The 22,205-nt window shown below is 41.1% G+C and overlaps 1 protein-coding gene across 1 annotated transcript in view; it reads right to left on the reverse strand.

The window, feature by feature from the left end:
* LOC139720303 (uncharacterized) overlaps window positions 1-22,205 on the reverse strand; it is a 66,130-nt gene that overhangs the window by 21,849 nt on the left and 22,076 nt on the right. The window contains exon 2 of the mRNA XM_071631666.1: window positions 6,743-7,662. Within this exon, the coding sequence (XP_071487767.1) occupies window positions 6,743-7,662 (920 nt within the window). The remainder of the gene's footprint in view (window positions 1-6,742; window positions 7,663-22,205) is intronic.

Genomic DNA, 22,205 nt, shown 5'->3' on the forward strand with positions numbered 1-22,205 from the left:
TCGACACTGTGGCCTAGACTTCATGAAGTCACTTATTGTGAGGTCTACATGCTAAACAGTTAGCTGATCATGGCTCCGTCTTGTTTTCACAGCTTATCAAATGGGTTCCCTTTGCGGAGAATGCACAAAATATGTAAGCGTATTACATGGAGATACATCTGACCCGGTATCATTCCTGCGACCACAGTTCACAGATGTTCCCTTTCCATGTAACCTGAATCATGATAGGGGAGCTTGCCTTGTGGGCAGCTCAAATGTTATGAAAGATCTTGGAAAAACAAAACAAAACACGAGGCTCTTTTCAGGGATGTTTGAAATCACAATTCATGTACCATTCAGATGACTTACTGCACAAATATGATATCATTTGTGATACCGGTAATATATTTGTTTAAGTTTATGAATGTAGTCTATCTATTGTGTGGGTGGCTTGGTACACGTGTATTACTTACTCGATATTGGAGGTTATTTTCAATGTCTTGTCACCTTTTTTTCATTTTTTTTTTTTTTGGGGGGGGGTATTCATATTTTTTTCAATCATTACAATTCATTTGTAAATAATTTGATTATGTTTGTGAAATGATTTAATAAAACATACAAATAGGAAAATAGGTTCTCTGGAACATGTCTCAATAAAAAACACTCATAAGATCGTGCATCCTCCATTTTGGGTATGATGACATATAGGCCTATTTATAGTTAGTTCTCTCCTCTGTCTGAGTACTGGGCTAACTTGGCAGTGACAATTTTTTTTTTCATGTTTTATGACCTCCTGATATCTAAGCCAACAATTCAACGACAATATATATTCTCAGGACCCCGTGTATGCATGGCTGTGTTATCAGCATCCTCTTCTCCGTGGAGGAGGGAAAGAGAGCGAGAGATTACACATTTATCACCTTTCCCATGTTTGAAACATGTTTCATTATCCACTATCAAAATGCGTTGGCAAAGGCCTTTCGGATCACATCTCTCTAGTTGTTGCATTTGTCATCTGTTTTGTGAGTCGAGTGGAAGGCCTTGCCACTATACAGCTTCGTGGTGCAGTTTACAGGATGTAAAACACCATACCAACAACAATGAAGGAATTATTCGATACGCTAAAACTAAGTATGCTCTATCAAAACATGCTGTCCATGACTAATATCAACTTTCAAGGCAGAATCGCTATCCTTTCAAAAGTTACTAGAGTTGAAAGTGAAGAGTGTGTAAAGGATTATTCAGAAATAAAATGAGGCCTCTATATTTAATAACACTACAAAAATGTGTTCTAGAAAAACTGCTAAAAACACAACTTCCCATTCCTTTTATGATCCCAAACTTTGACACGATGTAGAGGAAGAATCGCTTTTTCAGAAAACATATAAACTCCAGATTGACTAGGTTGACCCATTTCACCTACAACCTGCATTTTGAGTCCTCATGTATAATCAGGGCATGTGAATTTTTGTTGGTTTTGTGATGCATGGTCACTTATGACTTTGATCAGTCCTTGGGTTATGTGACAACTAAATGAAAGAAAAAAAAACTTTGTGATTGATCTTTATAGTTAGGTTCTTGAAGAAAAGGCTGATAACTCCCTTTTTTTTAATACAACATCTATGCACAGAAATGCTGTCTGCTCTCATCCTACATGATTATAGGTTCTCTGGAACATGTCTCAATAAAAAACACTCATAAGATCGTGCATCCTCCATTTTGGGTATGATGACATATAGGCCTATTTATAGTTAGTTCTCTCCTCTGTCTGAGTACTGGGCTAACTTGGCAGTGACAATTTTTTTTTTCATGTTTTATGACCTCCTGATATCTAAGCCAACAATTCAACGACAATATATATTCTCAGGACCCCGTGTATGCATGGCTGTGTTATCAGCATCCTCTTCTCCGTGGAGGAGGGAAAGAGAGCGAGAGAAAAAAAAAATAAAATGCAGATAGAACAAACACAGGAGCAACCTCCAGTTACACACCTCCTACACACACACACACAGAAAAACCAGCGAACCGATGGTCTCCATGCAGAGTGGGTGCACCAAGTGCTGGTCCAAAGTTCAAATACCAAATTGACAACTCTGTAAAGAGCTCGTATTGCAGCGTGCCCACCTTAAACCTCAGTATCAGACATCGGAGTCGCACAATGAATTGGAATGCTGTTGCACATCCAATCTTTATGACTCGTAAAGTGGCATGCAAGACATCAGGAAGGGGGGGGGGGACCCAAATTATGTTATGAAATGCACACCCTGCATAATTCACATGATTGATGCCAACTTTGACGGGCCCTTCAGCCTGCGCTTCAACCATTCAGCACTATCTCCTCCCGTTATGATTAACTCCTAGGACCCCACTCCTTTCAGTCACCATCAACATATCATGCACTGGAGCTGCCCGTGACAGAGTCAGGGTTAATGAGGTCCAAAGTTTTGTGCTGATCTGTCGCCTCCATCTTATCAGGTTCCTTTCAGGCATCTTTCTGCATGACAAAGTATAAATCACTAGCCATATCTTGTCTGATTGCAAGCATCTTTGGTTGTGAAATTGGGATGAAGAAAAATGGGTGAGCGTGTTAAGAGAGTGTTGCTGATGAAACACACTTATTGATGATCACTGTCATTATAATGCCTTCTAATTCTCTCCTTACTGCAGACATATTGCTATTTTGAAGTTTGAAAACCATTTTTGTGGTTTTCATTAGGCACATTAAAAAACAAACAATGTTCAACTGAAACTCTCTATACACTTTGCATCTTAAATCTTTCCACATATCAACAACTCATGTCAACCACACGATTAAAATCATGCCCGCTATCCCATCTCTGCTTGATATGTATTCCTACAGCTTATATTTCCTGCGAGAGCAACTGATGTAATCACACCCCCAACATCAGACCATTGTCAAATATTGGACATAGCAAACACAGCAGTGGCCTGACAAAATGATGGAAAGAGAGAAGGGAAAAAAACAGAGGCAAGCTCAAATGGAAACCAAAGTGGGAACGTTGGCATCTGGTGATGAATGCGTTGGTTATTGTCTTTTTAATCAAGCCAGCATCTTTCTTCGGCGGTAGCATCTGTCCTCCCAAAAACATGATACTCCATCTCAAATGTCAAAAGGTGTACGGGGGATGCAGACAATATTTTTAATAATACAGCTCCTCATCAAAGGGAACTCATCCCAATCGACAGCATCATCATCATCATCATCTCTGTCGATATTATCCATCGCCATGGTTATGATGCCTCAGATGAGAGACGGGAGGAGAGAAACCCAGGGCTCGGACTCTGCCTGGAGTCTGTGCGAACCTCCAAAGCGTGTCAAGGAGAAAGACTTCATCAATCCAGCCAAGCGTTACTGGCATCCGTCTCGAAGTGTGCTGACAAAGCAGCAAGGCCCTCACGGACACACAAGAGCGGAGTGATGCCCAACGCCTGCTAACTCACGAAGCCAGGAGGAAAAAAAAAAGAGAGATTGGGAAACAGACTGAATTGTCATTAGTGGCGCACCACTTGGAGGATGAGGACATTTTCCTTCACTTTCTTCATATTTTTTCCCCCCACCATCCTCTCGCCTTCACCCCGCTCCCACCCCTTTACTCCAACCTCTCTCTGCTCCATCATTCTCCCATTTGCCACATGCATCTTCCACTCTTGTCTGGTAGCCATTTCTCCAAAACCGATATTCCCAAGCACAAAATTTGGCTTCAACAATATGTCTCATGACTGCAATCTGCTGATTCTCCTACCAGAATGTTTACTTTCTGTCCTTGAATGAATATGGTTTCCTTATGATGTTCAGCAAAACAAAGAGCATTAATTACTATCATTTGCAGTTGACTCCATCTCAATAACCCTTTTCAAAACCATCAAAATTGTTCCATATAGACTTCACTGTAAAGTGCGACATATCGTAATATTTTGCGCCAAGCAATGCCACAATCCCTTCTCCCATTGAGTCGCAAGGTGTTCCTGTCTCTCTCTCTCTCTTCCTCCCAACTGCACCCAGATGTGCACATATTGGTATCTGCATACCCCTGCGTACTTGCAGATTTTTGACTGTCTGGGATTTCTTCAAACATCAAATATGATGCAGTTCTAGCTAAGGACCGGAGAAAAACTGCCATCCATCATCCGTACTGGCTCCAACTTTCTACCACTCCTGCGTGGTGATGAGACAATATTCTGGGATACCCATCACACCCCCCCCCCCCCCCAACTCCTTTTCCTCAAAGAACCCCCCCCCCCAAAAAAAAAAAAAAAAAAAAAAAAAGTTGTTTTGCCACCAAGTGGCTGGACAAGACAGATGGTGATCTAGTCGCCATCTCTGCGTTCGCATCTCAGCTGTCTTCCTGTCACCACCTCATCTTCGGGGCAGCAGAAAACACTTTGATGAATGCTTTTAAAGCCCAAAATATGGCTTGACGTAGCACTGGAGTGAGCAAGTATTGCAAAACATCATTGTCCTGTATGATCGTATGAAAGAACGCATCATATTATGTGCATGAAGATATGGGCATTACAAAAAAGTACATCCCACTGTGTGTACGTATACTAGTACATAATAGTATAATATACATATATAGCTGATGGCACAAATTTTGCAAATTTATCACTGTTTTCATTCCATGAACAAAAATATTCAACGCATCCCTATACAACTGTTGCCACTTCCTAGCAAGCATGGTCTTTACACACAAGGCTTTCTATAATATGTGTTTTTCACCAGTAACAGAAAGAATACATGGCAAAGCACAGAGTATGTCCAGTTTTCCTTCAAATACATTTTTAACGTTTACTATTGCATAGATTGGAAACCCTTTCTACACCAGGGACTTTAGACCGTGCGTACGATGCTATTGGGTTTTCTGTGCCAATCAGTACTCAGAGCACGCAAAGGGGTGGATGAAGAACCCAGATCATGATGGTGATGATGCAATCATTCTACACGAAAACCTCAATATTTTCAGAAACCTCAACAACAAAAAATTGCCTGGAATGATTCAGCTGCTGAAGACTTCTTGCCCTACTGCTTACAGTTTGCTCCTATAGTTTCAAACTGACAATTAGCACAACAACTGCCAGCATCAGTATGATTTTCTTCGTTTTCTTCTTCTGGCCACCATCACAGTAATGCACTGGAAACTGTGAGAAGTTATTGTAGACAGACACACGGAAGAGATGAAAATGTTGTGAGTGGAGAATGAGAGTGGCAGTACATGCACAGACAGAAAGACATGCAAAAAACAGAAACGCATCTAGATAGAGGGACATGATACAGTGCCCAATACAATTCAGAGCAGGAGACAATTGTGTTTGTTGAGACCAAGTGGCAACAACTTAAGTGGACAAGGTACAAAAAATAAAAACTGAAAAAACAAGAAATATAATGATAAAAGTAAAGACAAGAGAAGGACAGGGCAATAGAAAGCTTTCAAGTCGAAGAAAACAAAGACGGAAAAGAAAAGCATTCTAATGCACAGTGAATAGGAGGGAGACATGTGACTTTTAATAGTGATACAGAGGAGATATAACCAGGAAAACTTTTAGGTGACATCTCTGAGCACCCAATAGAAAGGTAGGCCGAGCAGGGAGAAAAGTGATAATTGAAAGGGATCTACATGAAACTGAACGGGAAGAGAGAAGCTGAGACAAAGAGTGAACACAAATGTACTCACACACAGACAGACAGATACAAGCACACACACACATACAACAGTGGAGACAGACAGACAGACAGACAGACAGACAGAAAGAGAAATATACAGAGGACAGAGAGAAGAGGTTGATCCTCCTGTATTTACACTTCAGGTTGGGGGTATCGTTATCAAACCTAACTACCGCCAAAGAAGCGGCAACATGCATTGTTATGGCCTCTGCACGTACTCCACAGATACCACAACATGATGGAGTTATGACAATGCTTCCATGCAGTTATCTGTTTGAGTACAAAGTACTCCCTGCTTGCCTAACCATCCAGAAGGGACGGAGAACACGGCAAAATCTATCCAGTCTCTCTATTCAGCTACCCTTGTCCTCCTCCCTCTGCAAATATACCACTTTTGTGCCAGTTTAATGCTGGTCATACTACTTCAACACTCCCCCACTGCCACCATCTCTCAAGAAAAAACAACCATCCACCCAAGTGGAGAAGCAATCAAAGGAGAGTGCAGAAAGATATCAAACCACACAGGAGCACTAGCCATTTCTACAGCTGATGAAATCATCATTAGGCTCCTTTCCTATGTATCTTGTATCTTGTCTTCGCATGCAAGTGTCTTACTATCTGTCCATGTATATCACTCCCGTCTGTTTGCTCCTTCACCTTTCCGCATCTCACACTATTCATCTACAACCGAATTTAGTAGCCCATTTCTAATCACGAGCACATTTTTACAGCAATATTGCACATCGTTAACCATCGGGTTACAAATACCAGATTAAAGATGTACTCGGGATTGCGGAGGCCGCATACGCCTCGTTCCCTGGTTGCAGAGAGAGTCACGAGGGTGAAACGCATGACGACCGAGTGAATATCACATCACGTGATGGGAGTGGGATAAAGGTTGAAAGCAAGGTGAAGGTCAGGGTGAAGATATGGAGGCGTGTTAAGTAGTAATAATTCAAGTTGGTGCAACACAAACACACACACATACACATAAAGACACACAAACATACATACACACACATACACATAAGACACACAAACAGATACATATAATTCCTTATATGAAAGAACTCTTGATACCTTTGATGGGGTGCTGCCCACTGATGAGTTGTCCGGTGATGAGGCACAAGATTTTACCGACAGTCCGCACTCTCCATCGGAGGATTTGGTCTCCCCCTCCTGGCTGTCACATCTGTCTGCCAACGCCGCTGACTCACCCATCCCCACTTCCTCTGACCCCCTCGAGCTGCCGCTGTTGCCGCTGGAGCTCAACTGCTCCGAGTCCTCCGTTGCTGTCGAAGCCGCGGAGACCACCGCGCCAGCCGCCGCCACTGCACTGGAAACGTCTAGCAGCGTCTGGCTCGGAGGCTGCTGGTTCACTCCCGGATTCTCTTCCCCTACATCACAAGCATTTTCGTCATCCTCCGCATGGTCTGCGGCTCGCTCCCCCCTCTCCTCTCCCCCACCACCTGTCATGAGTTGCTGCACAGAAGCCGGTTGATCCTCCCCGGCTGTTGTGCCCCCACCTCCAAGTGGTGACTCACGCTCAGATTCAGCTACAGGGCCAGCAGCGCCGTTGCCAAGCCTCTCCCTCGTATCCTCTGCGCAGGAAGTGCTATCGGGCGTCGATGCACCATGCGCGCTCGCCGAGTCTTCTTCTTCTTCGGAGCAGGCTCGCTCGTCCCCTCCCTCGAGAGAGTCGCGACCATTGCTGGCCGCACTGTCCTCTCTCCCCGGAGACCCCAGGGGCTCCTCCTCCTGCTTCCTGGATGAATACCGAGAGGCTCCATGCACCATGTCTGCCTGCCTCCTGGCCATATGCCTCAGGGCACTAGTCCGAGTGGTGGGTCTCGTCCCTGGCGACCTCTCTCCCCTGAAGCCGTTCAATCCCGTGGGCTGCTTTCTGTCCTTAATGTGATGGCCCTTTGCAGCGGATCTCCTTGTAACTTCTGATGCTTGGTCCAACTTCCCCATTCCTGCCCCCTCCCCCTCCTCAAGGTCTGTGGAAGGGAAGAAAAAATGAGCATGAAAATCATCAGATTAAGAGATCTACATTTATCATCCCTCCCTCTTCTTTAATGAACTTCAATCAAGGTGAAGGGGGATATTGAATCGGCTTTGACAAACAAATTTTGACAAATATTTCTTTCCCCGATGAGAAATGTATTAAATAATCACGTACACACCAGTCGTTCTGACAACATGCACACATCACTATGTAAAACTTCATTGCTCGCAGAGGCCATTACCTAGTATGCATTATATATGAATAGCTCATGACACTATTGATATGATGGAAGCATCACCATGTATGGTGATGCTGGCAAGAAGCATTCAAAATTGATTCGGGATTTTAGAGGAAGCATGCATAAATCATTTTCAGTTTTAAACAATTGATGGGGGGAAGTTTGCAGCCTGCACTGGAACTTGTTTGGGATAACACCAATGATCTTGCAAAAAACAAAAACAATACTAAAATGGGACAGAAGCAGAGAAAAGTAATGAAAAATGTATAGAAAAAGAAATCTTCTGAGGTATCAGGAAAAAATAAAAGAGAAATGAATAATTTAGTGCACAGGAGAAGTGAGCACTTTTTGTTTCCATCTGCCCAGCAACTACGTTGCTTTCTCAACCAGGCTCGGCTGAGTGGAGGAGACAGCATCAATCAATCAGCGTGTAACTGCAAATATTTCACTTCCTTGTCTTCCAGGGAATACAATAGACAGACCTACACAGGAACGAACACACACACACACACACACACACACACAAACACACTGGTATACACACAGTGTGGATTGATCAAACACAATACGCCCCACGGAGCCAATGAGATCCATGCCCACACTGCTCAAGGCAAAAGAGCAAAATGGGTGGATATACGTTTTCTGGCACTGCTATTTTTTTCCCATCTCTCTCTCTCTCTCAAATTCCATCATTGCCGTTGAAATGCTATGATGTGTTTACGGAGAGATGCATGGCAAGAAATAAGTGCTAATTGCCAGTCAATGCAAGCTCAAATCACTGTTCAAATGTTTGTGTGTGTGTGTGTGTGCGTGCGTGTGTATGTGTGCATATAAAAATCATATCAGTTATGTGTGTGCCAGTGTGTCGATATGCGTTGTGAGGTATTCTTGTTATCCTATCATAATCTGCAAGATTACTGCTCAGTTTCGAATTCCATGCACATTTAATCCTCCAGTTTTGTCTCATCTTTCTCTTTCACTCTCCCTCCCTCACACTCTCAGCTGCAATAATCCTGGTATGTGGCTCAAATGCTGCAATGAAGGGGAACGCCCAAATAATAACTGAGATGCACAATTTATCTCCCCCCCCCCCATTATACAAGTTTGTTCGTGCTACAGTTCACTAACTAGAGTTCCTCGAGAATTACCCTCATAATTGGAGTACATTACTTTAAATCTAAGGCAGAAAAAAACAAATGCCACGATTACAACAGCTGTTTGAGAAACAAGAATTTTGATAGACCTCTCACATTCCCCCTTTCTAAACCACTCCCCTCCCCCTTTTTTACCATCACTATATGAGTTTGGGTTGCAATGGTTGGAGTAATGAATTTTGGTAGAATTTTCTTCCAGTGCCTCATACATCCCCTCTTTCTTAACCCCTCCCCCTACCCTCCCCCCTCCCCCTTTAACCATCACGACATGAGTTTGGGGTTCGCATTCATCGCGAGAGATACACTCCGTTTTAGCTCTATACTTGCTTGATTACCATCATTACCAGGCTCTTCTCTTATTGTTAATTCAGGAGGAGAGGAAACAGGATGCTGTATCCATAGCAACCCCCATCTTCTTCATCTCAGAAGGCGGCCAATTTGCTCAAAATGGACATTGATTCATTTCCACACCATTCCTTTTATAACTTCCAATCAGCAAGCTCAGGAGGAGCAAATTGAATTCAAGAAAAGGAAACGAGTGATGGTGGTGTTGGTGGTCGCGGGGTTGGAGAGGGTGCTGGTGGTAGTGGGCGGAGTGTGGTTATTCAAAGTATGGCTACAGCCTGAGTGATATTATTTAGATGGATGTTAATTCATAATCCTTTTAAATAAAGATCACTACTTTTGCAATCTGAATAGCATGTCTTCATTCTGTGGAATTTATTCACATCTGGATCTATCGTTTTTGTTTATGTCTTTGTTCTCTTACTGAGAAGATTTTTGGATATAATGGTTGTCCATTTTCCGATGAGGTATTATACATATTCTATAATCACAGCTTGTCATCATGTTACCTACTTTATCATTATCAACATCTTAACGGCTCCTAATTGGGGGTTATGCCCTCTGGGAGGCGTGGTAATAATTAACAATGCCTCGAGAAAGATACCATCAAACATTTACCACAAACATGCTCTGAGCCGTGGACATATTCTAATGAACTGCCCTCAGGATAAAGGAACAATTACATAAAAAGCAATGCAAATCAAACATATGGGGGGGGGGGGACACGCAGCAAGCCATCAGTGGAAGAATGACACTTTTTTTTTCTCTCTCTCTCCTCACTTGCAGTACAATAGAAACCACACACAATGGATGCACATCATACACACTCCTCCTCATACTTGGGTGCAGAGATGTTTTGTTTTGATTTTTGTTCAGTACTGTTCTATTTTTTTTATACTCCTCTGCGTCATAGCTGGAGTAAGCAGAATAGCTGTTGAAGGCATTAGAAAAAATGTGAATCACCTCTTTCTGTGTTACTGTTGTTACTTTTTTTTCCCCTCTCTCTCTCTTTATCTATCTTCCTACTTGTTTCTCGTACAAGGCCTTTGTTCCATGTTTTCTTGGCCTGCCTTGTCCATCAGTTTCTGGCATCTCACAACCTCTGCACCTCATTTTAACCTCTCCCACTTCCCGTGAAAAACCAGAGCCAATCACTGCGCTGCTGACTTCACCGCGCCGGGGCCGTGTACTTGCACCAAATAAGAGATGTTCCTTTACCATCATCATCCCACCCTCCCCCCCCCCCTTCATTTTTTTTTTTTTTTTTTAAAGAAGAGACAGAGAGGACGCAAGAATGTGCCCGCAAAATGCCAGCCAACGTTTGGACATGTCGGACATTCTGCGAGTATACCAGTCTCCTGGTCTCATACTGAGTGTGATGAAATCAGACCTTCATTTGGGCATCTTGCGCCTGTACTCCCGCAGTGGATCTGACCCACTGGTCTTCATCTGGACAAAGTCTGATGATTCAAGAGCATAGACTTTTAACCACTTTCTGAAGTCAGATGAAACCACAACCTAACACATATTTAGCCCTCCTTCCTCCCTCCCCCCCCCCCCTCTTCTTCAAAACAAAAAAGATAGAAGAAACCACTTGTTGGATTTCAACAAGGGAACACTGAGGTTGATTTACATGGTTCAAAGCACCAAGTACATAGAGCTACTGACAATGCGCTTTTATGATTCACAACTACAGCTTTCTCAAGAATATAACCAATTTTCTTTTTTCTGTAAATCTTTTCTCCTCCTCCATCTACCCCTTCTCTCCCTCTTTTTCTCAAAAGTATCCCAATATTCTTCCTTCATATATATTTCTCCCCCATCCGTCTGTCTGTTTGTCTCTTTTATCTTTCTCTCTTTTGCCATCTCTTTCTTTCATTATCAATCTCTCCCTCTGGCTGCCTTTCTCTCACAATATGTTCTCTCTCCCTTTCACCTCCAACGTCTCTCCTCCACTACAGTGGCTTCAGCCTGTCCCGTCGTCCGTCCGTCCGTGGCAGTTAATCTCTGGTTCTCGACCACCGCATCCTGTCCCCCGTATCCCAGCATCCTTTGCTCATTACCTTGGGGGGAAGTGAGGTGGGTCTGACTCAGGATGATATGTCGTGCCGTAAAACATTTACAAACTAATTACTTATCAATTGATTTCTACTTCTTCCCCTCATTCTCACCACCACCCCCCCCCCCTCACTTAAAAACATAAAATAAGATAAAATTCTCCTCAGTTGGGGCCATAATACTTGAGTTGTATTTGCCATCTTCTAGATTCATCCTTCACCATATTCCTAGCCTTAACTTACTGGTTTTTCAACTTCTGGGACTGAAATGAGCGCAACCGAGCCGGAAGCCATTTTCCTACTGTTCAGTATTCATCAACAGCCATAAACCGTTGACAGGTATGAAGATTAAATGTTCAGTCACTGCAAAGGACCCTGCCTAAGGTAAACTCTGCGCAAGAACATGGTAGGTCATTTAAGCTGTATTAATTAGTACAATCTTCAAAGATATTTTTCTGATGTAATATTTTGTTAGTCTTAAATCAAATTATCATATTAAATTGCATTTCTGCTTCACTTTCCTGCAATCAAACAAGTAAAGCAATATCTAAAGAACTTACAATAAGGCCAGCAAACAAACAAAAATCCAAGTTTATGTTGCTCTCAATGAAATTCCACTAAGTGTTGACCAACATGTTGTTTCTCTGTGACAAATTTGAATATTCATCCTCTACATACTACACAAGAGACATTACATCTACCAAAGGTACAAGTGTGAACATAAAAAGACAAATAAGTAAGTGCAATTAGCATAAGGAAGCACAGTGTCAAATGCGTCAAACACCTGTTAGTTGACCTGTGACGGATGGAACTCTGCTGGCAGAGTAGCAGTTGGGCATCAGCACAGTGTGAAGCCTCGTTCTCAAACTGACCAATCACTCACCACTGTTTCCAGAGGTATAAATCAATGTTCTTTGTGAGGGAAATGCTACCATTTCGAACACAGTTCAATCACTTGTCCGCACACTGAGGTGGCGAGTCGAGCCATGAAAATATGTTACCAGTCTCAGATCTGGCTTCTGTACATCACATGGCATGATGCACGATTGCATGTACATGTACACTGGATCCATATGGTTGCCATACCATTATTTATAGGGATGTGGTCATATGGATCACAGTGGAGGTGGTTTTGAAGGTAGGAACCTTCCTCTGTGCAACATCATGAAACTGGCTCAGTTATATACTCTGGCATGGTTACGATTATTAAGAAAAAGACAACACTCACATCTGAATTAATGCAAACTCAGAGGCTGGAGGGGTATAAACCTACAAGATCGAGAATAAACCATGTTCTTCTCAGAATGGAAGTCGCCATGGTAAAGAAGATACCCACCTAAATTTGAAAAGCATTGATTATTTCTCCCTACCACACCCATAGGTCATTTGATATGACATGACACATAATACAGGTGTGTACGTATGTTAACTTCACAGAGATGCTTACTGCCCTCTAGCACTGAATTTGACATGGATTGTAAGGATTTAGGCCCTACATGCTACAAAGGGTAACTACTCTAAAAAGACACATAGGTAATCATCTCAAGCAAAAAGCTGCATGGATTGATGACAGTCCCATTAAACTAAAGACACATATCAGCAAATTTCCAGCAAAACTTTGGCATGTGACCAGAAAGTCATTACCTTTTCAATGTCATCAACACACAACATACAGAAGGCTTGTCACAAAAGCCGTCTTTGTTCGGTGAACATACAGTATCTCAGGTTCAGTAGTTCTTTTTTTGCTCATATGAGAACTGACCAAGAACGTGATTTTTTTTTTTTCATCTTAAACGACATTAACTACTATCTTTAAAACAAAAAGGTTAAAGAGCATAACACACACATATCTTGAAAATTATGAAGAGTGTTATCTAGAGAGAAAAATAAAATGGTATTCTGGTACACATAAAATTAGTAGTTGGGCGCAAGTGATGCCAAAAATCTTATCACTCTCGGCCAGCCATTTTCTATGGAATCAAAAATTCAACTAGTATGATACTGAATACCATTACTAGTTGACTTCCAAACCAAGAGCCATTTCATACATTTTTTCTCCAAATATCTGTCTGATTCGGCCAGACTTGCTTTGTTTCTATCGAAGATGTTTCTTTCTCTACTACAATCAAGTTAAACTTTTTTTTTTCCTTTCAGTTACTAGGGTACTTTCTCTTTTCATTTCCAGCCTTGAAGAAGAGCCAAATTATGTTACCTGTGAAAATATACCTACAAATGGCATGGCTTAAAATAAAGAAAACAAATAAAGGCACAGTCACATGTTGAGATGAATTATCTTTTAATTCAATCTAAAAAAACAACAACACTAAAAACATGAATTACATGAGAAAGGGGGAAGGGCCACTGACAGAAGGCCACATGTACAGAACTCAAATGTTTATATGCAAAATTATTTGCTCCTATTAGCCAAAGATGGTTAAAAAAAAAAAAGGCTGAGACTAGAGCCAAACAGGCAGCAAGGGCATCTGACGCTGTGAGGGAAGATGGTGTAAAGGCAGGAGACTCAGCTCTATTTGGGATAATCAGGTATTAAAAGCTCCAGCTTAGTTCTGCTCCTTTCATCTCCCTTTATGTGGCAGGATGACTTCATTTCACAAATAACATTCCAGGCTCATTCAGCCAGCCCATCTGTTTATTCTCCCATTTTTTTTTCCTCATTTCTCTTTTTTTTTCCATCCAAATTTTGTTATTGGTATACGCATGACTTCTTCTCCCCTCATGGATTGAGACAGGGTGTACAGGTATATATGACAGATAATAATGGGAGTGTTACATTCACTGGCAGCAACGCTTTTCAAATATTGGATGATTGTTAATCCACAGCATGATTTGATGCAGTGGTTCTCTTTCTCTGCTCCCCCCCCCCCCCACCACCACTTCTTTTTCCAATGATGTCTGTAAGTCTATGGGACAGCAGTATAAGTTGAAAGTGTATGTGCAAAAAAAAAAAAGTTCTAATGATGATAACATTCCACAATCTTTTATGGTCACATTTCAGCTTCTTGGCTCTCATCAACTTCAGTACTATGTTTATAGGCATGACTCCATCGAGTCAATAAGTAGCAAAATATGAAGACGTGATGGAAGCAGGCTCTCATTTAAATGGTAACTATAACCAACGGAAGATGGCACTGCTTTGATAGATTTAATAGGCACATCTACAGTAATATGGATATGGCCTACAACAACCAACCAACCAGTTCCAACTGCTATGTGGCACTGTGTACCACCGATGCCTTGGACCTCTTTGGCGCTTGATGCCACGCTATGACAGTATTTCCTGAGAGATAGTATCGCACAGCTGGCCTTCTTGTAACATATAAATCAGCTCTCTAGCACGTTTGCTTCCAAATCGAATGTTTACTGCCATCCGTACACACGGCTTTTGAGGCTTTCTCTCTACATTTTGCAAGTTATTAACTTCCTCGATATGACAGATATGAGATAAAATCATAATACATGTACTGTAAAGAAACATTTCTCTCCAGGAGTCACGGTAATATATAAAGGAAAAAAGAATTCAAGAAAATTGATAAGTGACATACAAGCCAAAAGACAATCATACATGTTTCATCACAAGCTAATAATCCACTGTTGCTGTTCTGAGATGCTAGTAGTAGTGAAAATATTGACAGATTGAGATATCTTTTCCAACGACATCTGCATGGTCCTGGGCCACATTTCATAAAAGATGTTAGGATAGCAACTCTAGCTGGAATGGCAACTTCCAATAGCAACAGCCAATCAGGAAGCTTGATTCTTGTTGATACCATGAAATTTGCCATCCCAGCACGAGTTGCTACGATATTTACTTTTTATGAAACAGGGCCCTGGTGTTCTTTTTTACTATTATATGTCTGATGTTTTTCAAACTTTTTCAATGTCCCATCACTTTCCCCCTTTGGAAAAATGTTGACATTTTCACCATTTCATATTGCATACAATGTAACTTCTCAGCTAAGTTATACCATGGAGCTACTAGCTCCATGGTTATACTGGTGATGTGTGCAGTAACCCACTCCACACACTCTTTTTTTATCTTTATTTTTATTTCTTTTGGAGAGGAGGATCTCATTTAAATGGTAACTAAGCAACAGTACAAGGAATAGGGAGTCTTACTTTAAACTTGAAACATCTTTGCCAACTATAGTGCATATAGGTCTATTGTCAACAGTATTGTACTGTAGGGGTCCTGAGAGGATTGCATTTGTAAAGTGGTGGAAACTTTCTAACATGTTGGGAATCGGGGGGGTATTTTAACCCGTTGAAGGAGAGTCCCGAGAATACTCAGGTGGATGTCTATGGGAAATGCATGTTACAGCAAAATCAGTCCGTCCTCAACTGGTCAATAGGGCCCTACCAACATTTCTGATAAAGGCAGTCACAATGTTTAAAGCACATATCTCCTTACCATCAACCCTTCTTAGCATGACTTTTATAGTTAGCTACAGCTGTAGGCATTCACCACCACTGGATCAGCCATTGTGATTTCAGACACTTCATCGTCAGACCTCATATAAACACAATCCAAAGTCTTAATATACAGCACACCATCAACAGGAAGTGCACATTTAAAGATGGGCACATGCATTGTACAAGGGTCATTCAGGGGTCAGCTAAGGTCAATGTCTAACAGCTCCAGTAAAGGGGGAGTCACCTGAGCAAACCAAGCATCTCAAAGATAACAGGCAGCCATTCCTTGAAACTACCACCTGCCCCCCCCCCCCCCCCCCCCCCCCCCTTCAAAACAGAAGATCGCCACCACGATAAATTCAATCAAGACTATTACCAGTCAAGTATTTCATCAAGATACAGCCTCTGGGTTGATGCTTTTTCTTCCTTCTCCTTCTGTGAGCACTTTTTTTTTTTTTTTTTGGAGATTTTTAGAGATCGCGAAGACTAATGTTAATGTTAAAGAGTCTGACCAAGGAGCAAAAATGTTGCCTGTACTTGCCTTGATAAGTCACCCCTGGAAGCTTGAATGGGAAGAACAGCTGTTTGAAAACTACCCACAATTCATTGCAGATGAGGGCTTAAAACTGAGGAGGAGATGCTGGGATATTTTGGGCGGAGTGCTTGAATGGAGGTGTTGACACTCATTTCTTTTTTCTTTCTTTCTTTCTTTTTATTTACACCATACCTTGTATAACCACTCCCTGCTTGTTGTTACTTGATGGAGCTCTAAAAAGTTATGATTGGTAACCCTAAACGTCTGCACTGAAGAAATCATCCCACAAGTTGGAAATGCTGGGAATCTTCCATTCTAAAACTCTTGCATGGTGGCTTAGTCCACTTCCACCGTCTTTCTTTCTAGGGAGGTCGACTCAGCTGTGAGCATGCAAGTGTGCCGAGTTTTCATCCCTGATTAATTATCACATCATCCACTCTGTAAACTAACCAAAAGGGGAAAAAAATAAATTAACAAGGAAACTGGCATGGAAAGTGTGAGCTCACATCTCACTCCACTCCAGCACGGCCTTACAAAGGATGTCCGCCAGAGAGCAATTTTCGGTTTCAGCTTGCAAGCACACCGAGGCGAGCCTGCAGAACACTTCATATCTACTGGTACATCTGTGCTTGCAGCCACCGCAGTTCACAACTTCGCTTCCACTCACGAACAGGTCAGCTGCGCTACCTAGAAGAAGAGGATCATGGCGTGCATCTGGTGTACAAATTTCCTCCATCATTGCAATTTGATATGCCCAAGTATCCGACAGATTTTCCTACCTCGCCTTCCATTAAAAGAGATGCATGACTTTTATGTGCTGTTGATTATCAGAAGTTTCACTTTTGAGGAAATGAACCAAGGTTGCCTCCTCGACCAATTGTCTCACTTGCGCTCTACTCAGCGACGCTCGATGAACTTTTAATGGACCAGTGCATCAAACTGATGTCATTTGCACACAACTGACGTAGAGGAGTCCTACATAGATTCATGTAGTATTTGCCATGTTAATGTATTTTAATTGCTGATCATGAATAAAGGAGGACTATACCTACTGTATCATCAATTTACCATGTACATAAACAGCAATATACCTCATGGAAAATTGGGACATTTCAAGTCAAATTTGGATTTATAGAATATACATCACATGCATGTATTATGGATATATATCTTGCAAATGAAATACTACAGGCAACATTCTGAAACCGTTGTTTTTTAAACCACTGCTTATACTAGCGTGTATCTTGATTTTCAATGAGGAGGAAACACATTTACAAGGGACAGCAGCAGCTGAAACCAAAGGAGATAGAACAGACACTTGAATGCCACTAGCCAAGAATTGCTATGTTCGAGAGGCAGCCTTATCATTAGCGACAGCCACCATCAGTGGCAGGTGAATGTGCTCCTAAGCTATGAGCCTGTTCACATGGCAGTTATCATGGATGAGAAATCTCGTGGATTTTCATCAACTATTACCATCCAATGCAGAAATAACAGAAGAATGAACATATAATTGTGGCGCAAGCAACAATCTACATTTAAATACACAGCGAGAGGTAACACAAAAGATTCTGAAGTGGATGGGAGACAGAGCAGCCACTTTATACAGTGGTGGTACTAGTAACTAGTTGTGCTCACAGCGCACTGAGAACTCGGAATACTCCAGACTCTTTTGTCATGTAAAGTACATTTACCAGAAATAATTCAGACCTTTGCATGGATCAAGTTTGACCATGAACTCAATGATTACTTTGTTTCACATTGGCCTTCCAACTACAGTATGATGCTGCATACACTAGGGGGGGGGGGGGGGGTTGCTGCACTATCAGTTATCCATGATTTACCACAAGAAAAAAAAATCTTGTGGTTAGAAATATCAATGACAACCCAAGATGTAAGAGCAGTCTTCCTGTCCCTAATTTGAAAATTTAGTCCATTTGGGCCCCACTATCATCAAAGTTGGCTATAACCTTTATATCAACTTGAAGTTAAGCCAATTCAATATGAATAGAACTAATAAAGATCAAAGACTTAGTCCCTTATTGTGACAATCCCAAACCTTAAATGGTGCTGGACCAAAACAGGAATATACACAAGTAGACGAGTACACCAGATTAACCAATAGATGTATTGATGATTAGATGAATAACTCAAAATGGAAATTAATGATGATACACATGATTAAACAAAGAAAATCAACTCAATCAGAAACTCATGAAAACAGAATCCCGCACGAAAAGATATGGAACCACTCCAACAGAACTGTGAGCCGTGGTGATGCAGCGAGAAACAAAAAGGTATCCCTGCATGTCTGCACTGCGGAGTTCCTGGGAGTCATATGTTTTTACATCACATGGCACTGAGCTGGTAATGCTCTAGTCCATGTACACAGGGCTCACACCACCATATGATGGATTTATCTAGTGGATGCACTCATCTACTGGTATGTATCAGCCAGGGCAGAGGCTGTTTTTCCCCAACCTGATTTGCTTGCATGGAGGAAGTGGCAGGATGCGTGTGAGGACAAAGCTATCTGGAAAAGCGTTGCTACATTGTTTCCTTAATTTCTCGGGCAGAAGTGGTTTTTGGCAGCAGGCATCCCCTGCCTGTTCAAGGGATGCTCAGATCAATCAAACATTCCCTCTATATAGGGGATCATCATTTGTGTATACATGTTGCATGCACCACCAACATCACCACTGAAACTTTTACAGAGAAGATTTAGGCCTAAACACTTCCCTCATTGCCGCATTATGAAGTAAATCAAGAATGAAGCTCGTTAGATGCTTGCCTCATTTTTACGTTGAAAAAAAGTTTCTTCACACGGTCTCATTCACCATGACAACTAAATGCATTGTAGCATTTACCTAATGTCCGAACTTCATGCCATACATCTGAAAGCACAGGCACAGGCAGAAAACACACCTGTTGCTGACATTTTTGGGAGAAAAAAAAAAATGTCACAAGATGTTTACAAACCACATCGAGAGAGTATGAGGACATGAATGTCCAACAGACAGTGTTCCCAATGGAGAGTTTAACCCGTTGAGGACAAGTCCTGAGTATACTGGCACTTATTACTGGGGCATGTGTCAATGGGAAATGCATGTTGTAGCAAAATCGGCTCATCCTCAGTGGGCTGAAGTGTGATTTGCAAAGACTGTGTTATCAAGGCACTAATACTTCACATATGGTAGCCTAGCTTCAAGACTGTTGACTACTCTGCAGCTGCATTTCCTAATTATTGCCCCTTCTGACTTGGCTGGAGAATATCTCTTTCGCACCACATCCCCCCCCCCAAAAAAAAAAAAAAAACTACACACACACACACACACACACACACACACACACACACACACACACACACACACACAGTCAAACACACAGACACACAAACACACAGAAAGCACTTGCATTGGTCTATGTGGGGGAGTTGTGATGATCTTCCTGCCCTGTTTGAACATCTATTAAAAACCACTACCTGTGTGCAGGCAAATATAGATTTTCTTTTGTGCATTCTCATATTTGCATCATCCATCATCATACCAGCACAGCATTATTAATCTTTCTTCCAGTGAATGCATCTCTTCCTATACTTCTTTCATTCTCTCTCTGCCCTGACTCTCTCCCCCTCTCTCTTCCTCTCTTTTCATCCATCACTATCAATCTATGTCAATCTATCTATCAATCCATCTATCCATCCATCCATCCATCCTTCTTTCTGTTTGTTTATCAATTTTCTGCCCTATTCCTTCTATCTCAACACAACACATCTGCAATAATTCTTATGCTCTTGCAATTGTCCGTCATCCTGATGACCACTCTAAAAGCTTCCCCTTCCATTCCCTTTTGTTTCATGACATAAAAATTGTAATTATCTCTTTTTATATGCATCATCAAATATTCCAGAACTCCTTGGCATCTCATGCTAGAAAGGGGCAATACAACAGAAACAGATTAAAACTTGAAAGAAACAAAGCACTGCATTTGGCTCAGGGATGTGGTGTGATGCCAAAATGGACGTTGTGGACAAGAATCCCTCTTCTAGTCTCCTGCAAGAAGACACATTTCAAAATTTAAGAAGAAGTTCAGGACATCTTCCAACACCTCCTTGCCAAAGAAAGAGGATATCATATTTGGTTCTAGAATTAGGTAGGGTCATCCATGTACATGGGAAAAGAAAATTAAGACAGATCAGTACCGAAGAGCTGAAAAGAATTTGAATTGGGGCTACAGCTTTTGAAGCCAAATGGAAGATGAAATGTGATCTATTCAAGGCTCCATCCATCCAAATTCACTCCTATAAGCTTCTCAATGTTGCAAAGTGAGTTAAAAAACAGAAATCAACTGCCTGGCTTCTCTTCATTTACTGAGTTCAGACTGAACATACGTATAAAGTGGCAAATTACTGCAGGTGTCATTTAATCTGAAAGATAATCCTGTGTTAATGTTGCTGATTTTCAAGAGAAAGAAACAATCAGTGAATACAATCAGTGACGACAGAAACAATGATATCAGAACAAATTGTGGAGATTTACGAACAAACATGGACCTACAACAAAACAAACAATACAGAAGCAATCTGTAACAAAAAATAAACTGTGAAAGAATGAACACAGAAAATGGGATTTCACGAATATGTGAAGGTTTGAAGACAGTAGATTCATCCCTCATCCTGGAAAGCAACAGAAGGAACTCTTGTTTTAGCACTTTTAATGACCGTTTTGGCATTTAGTAGGCATAACAAGACAGAAATCACATCTTGTTTGACAGCAACACTACAAAAGACCAAAAAATAAGATATCATGACACGTAAGAGCAGAACAGTTTGGATTAAAAACAAACAAACAAACTAATATTGCCAATCTAATTCAGATAATCTTATGACTGCAAAATAAGTATTTCGTGTCAGGAAACAACTTAACGTATTTTGCTGTTTTAATTTCCAATTGTCCTAACCATTTATGGGCAAGTCCAAGATAACGCGCGCGTTACGTATGGGACATTCAGAGACTTTTATGACCTGAAAAATAGTGTTAATGGCTTTTGATCATATTAAACTTTATCATGGTGATTGATATCTAGGAGAAGTATAATCATGCAAAAAATGGAGAAAAATGACCTTCACAATTATATTTTAGAAGAGAAAATATGTGCCGTTACGTATGGGACCAGAAAAATTTTGTTTTTTTGAACATTTTTTTCAACCTCAAAACTCTCTGAAAGTATTTCATTCTACAACTTGTAACTCACTGTGATGAAAGTCACAACACTCAAGATTATCACAGGTAAGTTTCGTGTCATTAGGCAAAAAGCTCTAATTACAGGTTCTAATTAAAGACAGACATGACGTGTTACGTATGGGACAGCTACGTATGGGACAGTTTGTCCCCCATTCATTTAGTGTGTGAAGAACCATGTTTATGGGTATTTTGCATAATTATTGAAGTAAAATCTGTTGAAACTACTCAAATACTGATCCAGATTGTCAAGGAAACAATATTCCCCAAATATTCACCATCCTAATCATATTCAATCATATTTTTATATTTTTATGACCAACCCGAGTATGCATGCCCTTTGTCCCCCATTCGTTTAGTGTGTGGAGAGACATGTTTATGGGTATTTTGCAAAATAATTTTGCAAAATACCCATAAACAAATTTTTGCATAATTATTGAAATGGAATCAGTTGAAATTACTCAAATACTGATCCAGATTGACAAGGGAACAATATTCCCCAAATATTTACCATCATAATCATATTTAATCATAT

This window comes from Diadema antillarum, unplaced genomic scaffold, assembly GCF_040938485.1.
Source record: "Diadema antillarum isolate AM-2024a unplaced genomic scaffold, OU_Dant_1.0 scf00000126, whole genome shotgun sequence".
NCBI lineage: Eukaryota > Metazoa > Echinodermata > Echinoidea > Diadematoida > Diadematidae > Diadema > Diadema antillarum.